Source organism: Cervus canadensis, chromosome 11, assembly GCF_019320065.1.
Source record: "Cervus canadensis isolate Bull #8, Minnesota chromosome 11, ASM1932006v1, whole genome shotgun sequence".
NCBI classification, from domain to species: Eukaryota; Metazoa; Chordata; class Mammalia; order Artiodactyla; family Cervidae; genus Cervus; species Cervus canadensis.
This window is the reverse complement of record NC_057396.1, coordinates 35,292,451-35,304,957: the sequence shown is the minus strand read 5'-3', so window position 1 is coordinate 35,304,957 and position 12,507 is coordinate 35,292,451. Positions and strand designations below refer to the sequence as shown.

Below are 12,507 nucleotides of genomic sequence, written 5' to 3'. Positions count from 1 at the left end.
GAGGTTACGTTTTATAAGAGTACTTTCCTCACAGTGCAGTTATACTCTTTATTCGTAATCATCTTTAATCCTTACAAGCACTCTGAGTCTCAGACAGACCGTGGGCTTTGGCAGTAGATGAAAGACTTCAAAACCCTGAGCATGTTACTTAACCTCCCTGCATCTCAGTCATCCTCACCCATAAGATTAGGATGAAAGTAGTACAAACCCTCATCTTAATCCCTCTGAAAATAAGAGCATTTTGATAAGTTTGCTGAACTTGACCTAAACTGATACGAAGCTGTTTATAGATTTTATTTACTCTCTTAGAATGAGTATTCAAATATTTTGCTGCAGAAGGTGGATGTGTTTGGTCATGGGGTTGTTAATGGCCTATTGCCATCTTCACTTTCTAATGTCTGAAAAACTCTGAACCCAGGAACACATCTAGCCCAAGTGTTTTCATAAAGAATTTGAGGACCTGTAGTATATGTAAAGGATAAGATCATAAGATAATGCACATGAAGGACCTCCCTAGCACAATGAGTGGCCCAAATCAAGGGCTCAGAAGTTACAGCTATTATCAAAAAGAGGGCCACCTTGACTTCATAAAACAAGGCTTGTAAGAAACAAATATCTTAAAGAAAATATATTTTTCTATCTCTGGCCCTTCAACTATTTATAATGATAGTTTTGGAAAATCTGTGAGTGATGTAATTTTTCTAAGCATCATTTTTTCTGACATTAAATCATGTTCTTGTTGTTGCTCAGTCATGTCCAACTCTTTTGTGATCCCATGTCTGTAGCCTGCCAGGCTCCTCTGTCCATGGGATTTCCCAGGCAAGAACACTGGAATGGATTGCCATTTCTGTCTCCAGGGGTTCTTCCTGACTAAGGGATCGAACCGGTGTCTCCTGCATTGCCGGTGGATTCTGTATCACTGAGCCACCAGGGAAGCCCCACCTTTAAATCATAGGGAGGAAGACAACTCAGAGTGTCTGTTACAGACTCTCACAAAGACAGGTGATGGGAGATTCTGGGAAAAGAAACAGCACAGGTAAGGGAGTGTGGAGTGGAAGAAATGTTCAGAGAAGGAAGGATAAACTTCTCACAGTCTGGCACCCAGGGAGCAAGGCACAAAACGCCAACAAATAAAACTAGGAGGTGTTTGGGGGAAGATTTTTATGAAAAACCTTGAATACCATGGTAGGTTCATAGTTTATCCTGCAGATCAGGTGTTCTCAAATCATTTTATCAAGAGAATTTTATTGAAACAAAATTTTATTTGCATGAGAGCTCTGTATACTGCAACCCCACACAAATCCGTTTTTACTTTTTGGTCCAAATGCTCTTTTAAAAGGGCAAACCGGATCATCTCACTCCTCAGGGCACATTCCTCAAAGACGTCTCATCAAGCTTGGAGTAAAATGCCATCTCCCTGCACGGCTCTGGGTGATTTGGCCCTGCCCACCTTCCCAGCTCATCTCACACCTCCCTGGTTCACCAATGAGCCACAGCCCTCCCCACATCAAGGATCTTACACAGGATGCCCTCATCTTTGCTCCTCCATCCCACTTGTCTAATTAGCTTCTACTCATTGAAATCTAAGTGCAGCCACCTTTTCTGGGAGGAGCCTTTCCTGGCTTGGTCAGGATCCCCTGTGTTACACTCTCTCATACCCTGTGGACGTCTCCATTCACTACCTGAGGATTTGTTTGTTTGATACTTTCTCCCCACTGTTCTGCCAACTCTGAGAATGGAAAGTGGCCCCATATGTCTTGTTTATGACAGTGTCCCTGTTCAATGCCTGCTCGCTAAGCACAACTCCAGAAACTATCTGCTATATGCTGGCCAAAAGCGAGTCATTTTTCAACCTCAAAATATTCTTTCCAAATTCTAACTATTGAAAATACACCAGCAAATACAACAAGAAGACAAATGCGAGAGGAGGCAGCTTTGGGCTGAAGTGAGGTTGGTTGAGTTGAAATGGTTGCAGCAAGAATGTGGGGCCTGGGATATTTCCCACTAGGCCTACTCCTTGCCCTCCACAGGGCTCCCTGAGGCATTCTCACTGTGGTAGGATGCTCCAGCTAGCAGAAGGCTTTTTTAAAATTTGACTTTGGGGTGAATGTTCTCCAGAGTGTTCTCTTGGCCTGAAGAAACTTTCTGCTTGATGGTCAACAGAATGGATAAATATTCACAGTAGCTTTGTGTCAACAGGAAGTATATTTCATTCATTTATTTCAACATCTCTTCTCTCTTGGGGTGGGACGGACTGTAAAAGACATCAGTAGGCTGGCCTCAATTTTATTCTTTTGTGTAAGACTGGGGGTAGAGTAGATATTTCTTTGGAAAGCCATTTGGCATAGGCCCAGACCATTGAGAAAACTGCCTCTGTGCTCAGCAGATCCATGCATACTTGGGCTCTTCCTGGGTTTGAAATCATGTGACATGAGGCAGCTTGTGTGACTTTCCCTGGTTCAGTGTGGTCAGCTGTGATGGAGTCAAGAGCTCCCTTTATCTGTTAAATAGGGCAAATCAAAGTGAAAATTACCTTTTGATTGAGTAGCATGGCTGAAGAAAATCAATAGAAATGGCCTGAGATCCACTGGCACCGTCTCAATGTTGTGCTGTAGACTTTTCAGATTGCTGGAACACTGGGTTTCAGGCCTCTTCCAAGGGCAGCTGAAAATCAACAGTTGAGTGGGTAAAAGGAGATGTCGTATGTCTGTGCAATCCTAGATTAAAGAGAAAATATATGCTGGCCAAATCAAGTCATTTTTCAACCTCAGAATATCTTTCCAAATTCTAAGATACTGTGTTTGAGTTTGACATGTTTAAGAGAGATGTAACAGCTGCAGTTGTCTTTGTTCAGAATGTAAGAGAGACAGTTTCGTCTAGACTTTCAGGAAAGATATAGAATGACATTTTCAGAACAAATCAAAATATATTTTTAAGGTTTTTTTCCCCCTTCAGGAAGAGAATTTGACATGCTTCCCTGATTTGAATTTGGTTGATCTATAAATGGCCTCCGTAGTTTGATATAAAACTAGAGTAAATGAACCATTGAGAAAAGTTACTGAAAATGCTGTTAGTTCACTGTCCTACCTTAACAATAATGTGAGTACCACCAACATCAGCACAGTAACTAATATTTATTGAGTGGTTTCTAAGTGTGTGCTGAACTCTTGATATAAGAGTTCTTACCTTAGTTCTCATAGCAATCCTAGGAGGTAGCTATTAGTATTAATACCAGTTTTCCACTGAACAAACCAAGCCACGTGGAGTTGAGCGCACTCCCCCAAAGCCACACAGCTGTGGGTGGGCCAGCAGAAATCTGACGTCCCCCAGACTTACCCGCCTCACCGTATGCTTGCGTCTTCTTTCCCCACAGGGCTAGCATCGTACAGAAACGCATCATTTATTTTCAAGATGAAGGCTCCCTGACCAAGAAACTTTGTGAACAAGGTAAGGAGGTCTGGATGTGTGGACTGGAGAGGACCAGATAAATGGAAGATGGCTCAATCAGTCTCAGCATTCGGCCGCAGGAATTAAGGCAGTGGGGTTTTCTGAGTTCCTCCGGGTTCTGCTTCCTCACGTAGTTCCAATTTTTCATCTGGCTGTGTGCTGTGGATAATTGGATCTGCCTTAAACTCTAATTACTCAGCTTGATTCCCTGGGTAGGAGATAATATACCTTATATTGGTGTCGTCGTCTCGTTATTTTTGTGAAACAGTGATTATTCTGAAGAGATTCCTTGGAATAATTCACAGGACTTAATTAAGGAACACACAACTGTGTACCTCTAAAAAGTCTGTAATGGTTTTCTGGAATAATCACTAGCAGGAACTTGTGGGGCACCCAGGCAGGATGAGCGGATTTTCTCTAGGGAACGGGAATGCTGAGGGGTCTTTGATTTTGTGATCCTTACCTCATCTAGGGATCTGGTCCTTGGATGTGCAGGCTTGTCAACTCCCTCTCCTTTGGTTGAAGGTGTTCTAACAAAGCTTATGGGGACCAAGTAGGTTGGGGAAGTTGGAGCAGAGGCCTGGATTCAGATCGAGCCAAGGTTTAAATCTTGCCTCTGCCCTTCCTAGTCTAATCTGCCTGCCAGTGCGGGAAACCTGAGTTCAATCTCTGGGTCAGGAAGATACTCTGGAGGAGGGCATGGCAACCCGCTCCAGTATTCTTGCCTGAAGAATCCCATGGACAGAGAAGCCTGGCAGGCTACAGTCCATAGGGTCGCAAAGAATCAGACACGACTGAAGTGACTTACACACAGGCACGCACGTAGTCAGTGGTTACCTTTGGTTCTCCATGACACTGTAATGTATGGTACCCTGCCTCCTAGTACATAGTAAATATACATATGTATATGTGTGTGTATATATACATGTACATACACATATATATGCTCATACATATATATATATACACACATACATACACTTATTTATTATATATGTGTGTATGTTAGCTATTGTTATCAACATCCCAGGGCTTATTTATTAATCTACCATGAAAAATTAAGATTTGAAACATCTAAATGTGTTAGAAGTCATTAAAGAACTAAATAAAAGTGAAAAATGAGCTGAAATTGTACATCTTCATGCTCTCTTTTCTATTAATTTGTGCAAACTTTTTATTTACCTTTAGAGTAATTCATGGTTTGAGAAGAAATCATTCTATTTCTAGCAAATCATAAGCTACAAAGAAAAAGAAAAGTTGGTAAATGTCCTCTAGGAAAATAATAATAACTAATTTATTTGTGCTTGTTGTATGCCAGGCACCATTCTAAGTACTTCACATGCCTTAATCATGTCATCAGCACAATAATCCCAGGTGAATTACATCATCCCTGTTTTACAGATGAGAAGCCTGAGCCATGAAAAGTTTAAATAGCTCACTCAGCATCAGACCGCTCATGAGGAGGTCAGAATTTGAACCTAGGAGCCAGTGCCCTAACCATTGCCTTTCTATCAAAGCGCTATCTTGCAGTTCAATAGCTTGGGTTGTTGCTTTGGGTAGATCAAAACCTAGGTCTCCCTATGGGTGAGCTGGGGCAGAAAATAGGTCGTGTGTGGAGGACTGCTTGGAGAGCATGGAAGGAGCTAAAGGGGGAGAGTTGGCTGCCCTGCATCAGGTCATGCCTGTCAAAGGGGCGAGAGAGCTGAACCTGTGGACCAGTGCCCCGGGCAGCTTCCAGGTGGGTGTCACTATGCTTGGCTATTGGGGTTTTCCTTCCCTGTATTTCATAGTCCACAGATTTGCTTAACCTTCACCCAAACCCAGAACATCTCAGCTCTTGAGGCTCTTGGTTTCTAACAGACAATCCAGTCCCTGCCCGGCTTGCATGTGATGACATCCAGGTCCCAGGGCACAGAGCTGTGGCTATTCTAGCTCACGTCTTGGTTGGCTAATCATGGCCACCATGGTGCAGTTTTGTTAGTTTGACTCTCAGAGGACAGCCTGATCTCCCAGATTTGAGGATTCCCAGAATACACTGCACCATCAGCCTCGTGTATTGACGGCAACCAACAGCTAAAGTGCACTTTCCAAAGCCTCAGTCCTGATATTGTGAAAGCCTTGTCTAAGCTATGAATATGCTAACATTGTGCAGATAAGCATCAATGAAAAGGCACTGCAAATCTCTACTGGTTACCACTTCTGAAGCAGAGAGCCTACCAAAATGACTAATCACAAGTCTGTATAAAAAGACCTCTTTCCAACGGCAACTTTGTGGACAAAAAAGGACCCAGGAGGACCTGGGCTTCAGGATCGTGAGTTGCAGTTGTAGATGATTCCTGGAGACAGCAGACTCATGAGGAAATTCATCAGTTAGCAAAGCAGATCCCACATAGAAAGCCTTTAAGATGCAACCATAGAGCAAAGGGATTCTCTCCAGCTCTTTCATTAAAGTATTCACACTTTTGTTGCATCAAATCAAATCTCTCAAGGAAAGAGAGAAACTAGTGTCTATTTTTTTTTCCCAGTTAAAGCTATTAATCCATAGGGGAAATCTAAGAATTGCACAGATTAAAAGCAATTGTAGTTATTTTTCAAAAGAGACATGAAACAATAAGTTACTTATAATTAAAAGCAGAAACATAAAATATTCCAAAAGGTGACCTATAATAAGCAAATGCGCACATATGCTCACTTTAAGACCATGTCACAGACAAGGGAGAAAGAGGAAAAGATGAAGGGAAAAGCAGAGATGAGAGAAAAATGTAGATAGAGAAGGGATAATCAGCAAGGGAAAAGGAACAAAAATAAGACCAGAGAGACTTGCCTGGTAGTCCAGTTAAGACTCCATGCTGCCAGTGGTAGAGGTTCCCAGGTTCCCTCCCTGGTCAGGGGACAAGATCCTATGTGCCTCAAGCAAGACCCAGAGCAGCCTTCCCCAACTCACGCCCCCCCCCCAAAAAAAAGAATAAGATAAGAGTAGAAAAGGAAGCTGGTAGATTAAGAGTAGAAATGAGGGGAGCAGTATAGCTTGAGAGATGCTACAGGGTTTCAAGTTACCTGTATTGTGCAGGCCCTGCAAGTTTAGGGGAAGAGGGGTAAGTTAACACTTGCTATCACTGCCCTTTGAAAACCTGGTTCATTTTCAGTGGGCTTTTACTCAGTAGGAAACAGCGTGTCTGTTTTTATTTTCAAACTTAGAAACTTATTTTTTCAATGGAAGCTTCTTTTTCTTTGGAATTCCAAAGTGTTTATTATAAGTGTTTTCCCTTGAACCCCTGGATGTATCTTTAAGTTCACTGCTTATATCAGAAAGCCCTTTTGATAAGGTGGAGCTACCAGTTTGCCTTATTTTGGTTCTTTGAGAGATTATTGCTGTTTCATTTAACAGCACCTAGTCGGAGAAGGCAATGGCACCCCACTCCAGTACTCTTGCCTGGAAAATCCCATGGATGGAGGAGCCTGGTAGGCTGCAGTCCATGGGGTCGCTAAGAGTCGGACACGACTGAGCGACTTCACTTTCATGCATTGGAGAAGGAAATGGCAACCCACTCCAGTGTTCTTGCCTGGAGAATCCCAGGGACAGGGGAGCCTGGTGGGCTGCCGTCCACGGGGTCACACAGAGTCTGACATGACTGAAGCGACTTAGCAGCAGCAGCAGTAGTTACAACTGAAACCCCAGCATGTAACTCTTAGCTCTGAATCCCTTTTTCAAAACTAATTTAGTCTTTTTAAAACATAGTTGATCATAGTGGAATTGTGAAAAGGAAAAACCTTCAAGAGTTACTCATTTATGCCACCTTTCCTGAAATATATTCAATAGCGCTTGTCCCTTAAGTATCAAAGTGGCTCAAAACAGCAATCAGATCTGGACTTCATGTACATAGGGAAGTAGGAAACTTGCTTCTAACATACACAATGCTCTAGCCTCTTCCTAGTGTACAAAAAGTAGCCAAATAATGATTTCTATTTGGTATGGTTTCAGATCTCTTCTTTAGGGCTATTTAGAGATCCTGGAGCTCTGTAGATAAGTATTTTTTTAAATGCACCATTCTTTGTTTGAAAAAGCTAAATGAGAAACACACAGATTTCTCCCACTGGTGTTTATGCAGACCTATGCAGCAGAAGGTCTTTCCTGAAGTGATACAGTATAAGGTTAAGAGTGATCATGGGCTGTGGATTCAAAAAAGACCTGGGTTCCAGTTCTGCCTGCACCACCCACCAACCCAGTGACTTTGTGCTGGTTACCTAATGTGCCTTAGTTTTATGATCTATAAAATGGGGTTAACCAAAGCCCTGGTGTCCTAGGATTGCCAAGATTAAATGAGACAGTATATGGAAAGGAATCAACACATACGAGGACTCTATGCAATGCAGTGATTATTACAGCATCCCACACTTTTGTCTCCATCCTCAAACCCAGAATTCACTTCTTTCACCTATCTCTGATTTTGCATATTCAAACCAAAAGAACTCAGTAAATTCCATAAGGAAGACTTGTAAAATGCTCTTCCTAACTCTCAAAAAGATTTTTAAACTCTCTTTTGCTTCTCTTTATATAATAGTTAAGATTAAATGTCCAACTTGCCAAAAAAAAAAGGGGGGGGGGAGGGAGATGTTAATACCTCCTGAGGAACCAAAGGAAAAGCAGTTGAAGCAAGTTGCATCTGTAGACATTGTTTTCGTCTTACAGGAAGCAGAACAGGCTAAAAGCAACAATGCAGTTAGGGATGTGGGCCTGACGATTGGAAATACTGAATTTATTCATGTGATCTCTTTTTTTCCACTTATCAGCTATTCACAGCTAAAAGTGGGGATGGAGAGGGAATCTCTAGTTTTTCCCAGCAGTTTCTATGCTCAGAAGTAAACCTGAACTTATGAGCATATTCCCAAACCCCCAACCCTCCCAGTAAAGTCTCTGAAAGCTTGATAAGAAGTGATGTGACTACATATGCATAATTTTTTAGAAATAATTTTCAGCAGTTCCTTATGTCTCTCTGCTTGTTCTCATTGCTCTCCTTCAAAGCTTTTCCTTCTTGTCCTGGTAGTTTGGCCCCAGAGAATATTCCTTAGAAAACACGCACACACATGCATATTCCTCTTGAAATATGGTGGAGAAACCCTATTGTGGGAGGGATGGGAAAGGAGATTCAGGTCCAGAAAGGATAACAATAAACTTTACCAAGATAGCCTCCATCCCAAATATTCTACGTTATTGGTCCCATAGGTCTCCTCACATTATTAGAGCAAAAGTTCTGATTTATTTTTAATTTGAAAAATATAGTGATCATCCTTAGAGTTAAATAAAATCTGTTATAGCTGGGCCTGGTTCTGAATTATTAATCAGTAAAAACTGCACTTCGATTCCCAGGTGAATCAGTGTTAAAGCATCCGCCTGCCAATGCAGCAGATGCAAGTTCAGTCCCTTGTTCAGGAAGATCCTCTGGAGAAGGAAATAGCAACCCACTCCTGTGTTCTTGCCAGGAAAATCTCATGGACAGAGGAGCCTGGCGGGCTACAGTTCATGGGGTCACAAAGAGTTGGATACGACCTAGTGACTCAGCACACACACACACACAAACTGCATTTCACATTCTTTTCCCAGGCATTAAGGACAGGATGAGACCAAGATGTCACTGCCTCATAAGTGACTCACAGTTGCTTCCTAACTTGCTGACTTTCCTGACTCTTTCAGATTCCACATTTGATGGCGTGACTGACAAACCAATCCTAGACTGCTGCGCCTGTGGAACTGCTAAGTACAGGCTCACATTTTATGGGAACTGGTCTGAGAAGACACACCCAAAGGATTACCCTCGTGAGTAGAACAGCTATTTTATGGGCTGGGGGAAAGGGTCTTACAAAGTTCTGTCTGATTGTGGGGTACACAAGCTAATGTTCCTTACTTATTCATGAAACACCTCCCAAATAAGTGAATTCATTGAGACAGGTGGATATCATAGTGGTAGGCATTCAGCTTCTCTGCATTGCATTGTTCTAAGTGTTTTCTTATCTGTGATTTTAAAAAATATTCCTGAGGTCATGCTGCTTATCTTCAGGCCAGATATTTGATCACCTCAGTTCTCTTAAAGTGACTGTATTCACACAACTGGCCTATTTGTGCTGGAAGAACTGGCAAAATGAACCTTGACTTCATAGACCAAGGTTAACAAATATTCAACATCCTCAACCAGAGCATGCATCAGGTGATATACCAGATACCACCTTAGAATCCTCATGGCACCATGCTGCAGGTAGCCAATACCAATCCATGAGAGTTGTCAGGCAACCCCAAACTTGTTGTTTTAGAGTAGACCCTTAACCAGGACCCTACCAACTCCCTTTGATCAAACAATTGTCTCATCAAATGTCTAACGTGTCAAACACTGTGCTAAACTCTAGATATATTTATAACTGTGAATGAAACAAGACACAACCCTTGTTTAATGGGGAGAGAGACATTAATTAACCATACAAATGATATGAAAATTATAACTATGAATAGTGAACTTATTATGTGGTGAGAATTCTCATGTATATGTCATTTCATCGTCAAAATAACTTGCTTTTGTGGATGAATTTACTGGAGAGCACAGAGACATCATGATTTCCTCCTAGTCCAGTGTAAGTACAATCATCCCTCAGTATTCAAGAGAGACTGGTTCCAGGAACCCCATGGATATCAAAATCCATGAACGCTCAATGCCTTCAATAAAATGACATATGCAGATCCTCCCAAATACTTTAAATCATCTCTAGATTACCTACAATACCTGATACAATGTAAATAGTTGTAAATACACTGCAAATGCTAGGTCAATAGTTATTGGGTGGCAAATTCAAGTTTTGTTTTTTAAGGCTTTCTGGAATTTTTTTCCCAAATATTTATGACCCATGGTTGGTTGAATTAGCGGTTGTCGAACCCTCAGAATAAATGGTTGATGGTAGTGGATCCAAGGTGCAGAAGAGTTCCGTCAGGCCCCTTGTCCTGCCTTTGGTTTGGATTGCCTTTGACACGCGGTGTCACCTGTTCTCTGGTGGGTGGCAGGATGTCGTGTGTGGCGCTGAACATGCTCTTTCTGCTCATTGTGTTCTGTTCTTGTTCACTTCACTCTGGAGTTGCCAGAGCTGGGAAGGAACAGGGACACTGCAGAAAGGGACTAAAAAGGGGGATTTAGTTTAGCCTCAAAGGAAGGCGGGGCAAAGTGTACATGAGTAAGACTTAAGAAGACCCAGTCCAGACCAGACCCTCCACGGTCCCCAAATGGCCCACCCAGAGGGGACTCCAACATTTCTTGGCAGATCAAGAGCCTTATTGTTTAATTTTACCCACATGTAATCAAGGCTTTCAATCTTAGAAGTTTCATACTAGTTCGTTCTTCTGACTCTTGATCTGATTCAGCTGGTGTGAGAGACCTGTGTGAACAATCTTGGACTCTGCCTGAGGGGAAAAAGAACCACTCAACAAGTATGATGGAAAAAATTTCCTCTAGTGTCTCCCATCCACTAACCCAGAGGAAGTAAAATGTCAGGGGCTCATTACTCATCTTTTGTAATCCTACAGTACTTCTTGCTCTTTTTCGTTCTGACACTGGTTATTTCCCAGAATTTTTTTAAAAGGGTACAGACCATTGTTTCTGGGTCTTTGGGCCAAATCAAGTACAAATTGATACAGAATTTCTGTGGAGTTTTGCTGGGAGTTTCTTAATACATGTATAAGCAGACATGTGTTCCAGATCCCTGAGGAGAGTTCCATAGTCAGAGGTCAGAGTGTGCCCTGATTGTTGATTGGAAGAAAATGTGGTCACTATGTTCAGAAAAGCACTTATCACATCACACCATAATTATTTCTTCAGGAGCTTTTCTTCTCCACCACACTGAGAAGCCCTCCAGGACAAGAGCCTCAACATGCTCATCTTTCATTCTTAGTGCCTGCAAGTGCCTTTGGCCTTCCCAAGTCCTGGGTACTGATCGGTGGACTCCGAGTAGCATGCACCATGGCCCGGGAGGCAGATTTGTAGCCCACGTAATCATGATGGTCTGTACTGAGCTGGAAAAGAGCCAGACTTTCCCTGGAGGGAAAGGGGTGAACTCGGACACTAAGGGCCCTGGAGCAAATTAGAAGGGCACAGAGAGGTGCCCTTGGGAATAATTGGGTCTAACTGGGAACTTGAGAATTCAATATTCGCAGAAGTGATTTCTGCCCGTCTTAAGTCATAGATGACTTTCATTTTATCCCTCCAGGGACGATTCTGTCTTCATAACCAGCCCTGGCTGTTAAGCCCAATTTCGTCATGACACTTTTCAGCAATATTGCAAACTGATACATGACAAATTCTCCTCTTTTCACTAATTACTCATCCCAAATTCCACTTTCTCTGCAAGCATCTCAGAGCAGCAGTTCTCAAGCTTTTTAATTTCAGGGTGTCTTTTTTTTTTTTTTTTTTTTCCAGTGGGTTTTGTCATACATTGATATGAATCAGCCATGGATTTACATGTATTCCCAATCCCGATCCCCTCCCACCTCCCTCTCCACCCGATTCCTCTGGGTCTTCCCAGTGCACCAGGCCCGAGCACTTGTCTCATGCATCCCACCTGGGCTGGTGATCTGTTTCACCATAGATAGTATACATGCTGTTCTTTTGAAATATCCCACCCTCACATTCTCCCACAAAGTTCAAAAGTCTGTTCTGTATTTCTGTGTCTCTTTTTCTGTTTTGCATATAGGGTTATCGTTATCATCTTTCTAAATTCCATATATATGTGTTAGTATGCTGTAATGTTCTTTATCTTTCTGGCTTACTTCACTCTGTATAATGGGCTCCAGTTTCATCCATCTCATTAGAACTGATTCAAATGAATTCTTTTTAATGGCTGAGTAATATTCCATGGTGTATATGTACCACAGCTTCCTTATCCATTCGTCTGCTGATGGGCATCTAGGTTGCTTCCATGTCCTGGCTATTATAAACAGTGCTGCGATGAACATTGGGGTGCACGTGTCTCTTTCAGATCTGGTTTCCTCAGTGTGTATGCCCAGAAGTGGGATTGCTGGGTCATATG

General features: G+C 42.2%; 1 protein-coding gene across 1 annotated transcript in view; it reads left to right on the top strand.

Annotated features, from left to right (window-relative positions):
- The window catches only part of SPON1 (spondin 1), a 301,240-nt gene that overhangs the window by 123,586 nt on the left and 165,147 nt on the right, over positions 1-12,507 (top strand). Inside the window, exons 4-5 of the mRNA XM_043481615.1 lie at positions 3,374-3,447; positions 9,140-9,262. Of these exons, the coding sequence (XP_043337550.1) occupies positions 3,374-3,447; positions 9,140-9,262 (197 nt within the window). The remainder of the gene's footprint in view (positions 1-3,373; positions 3,448-9,139; positions 9,263-12,507) is intronic.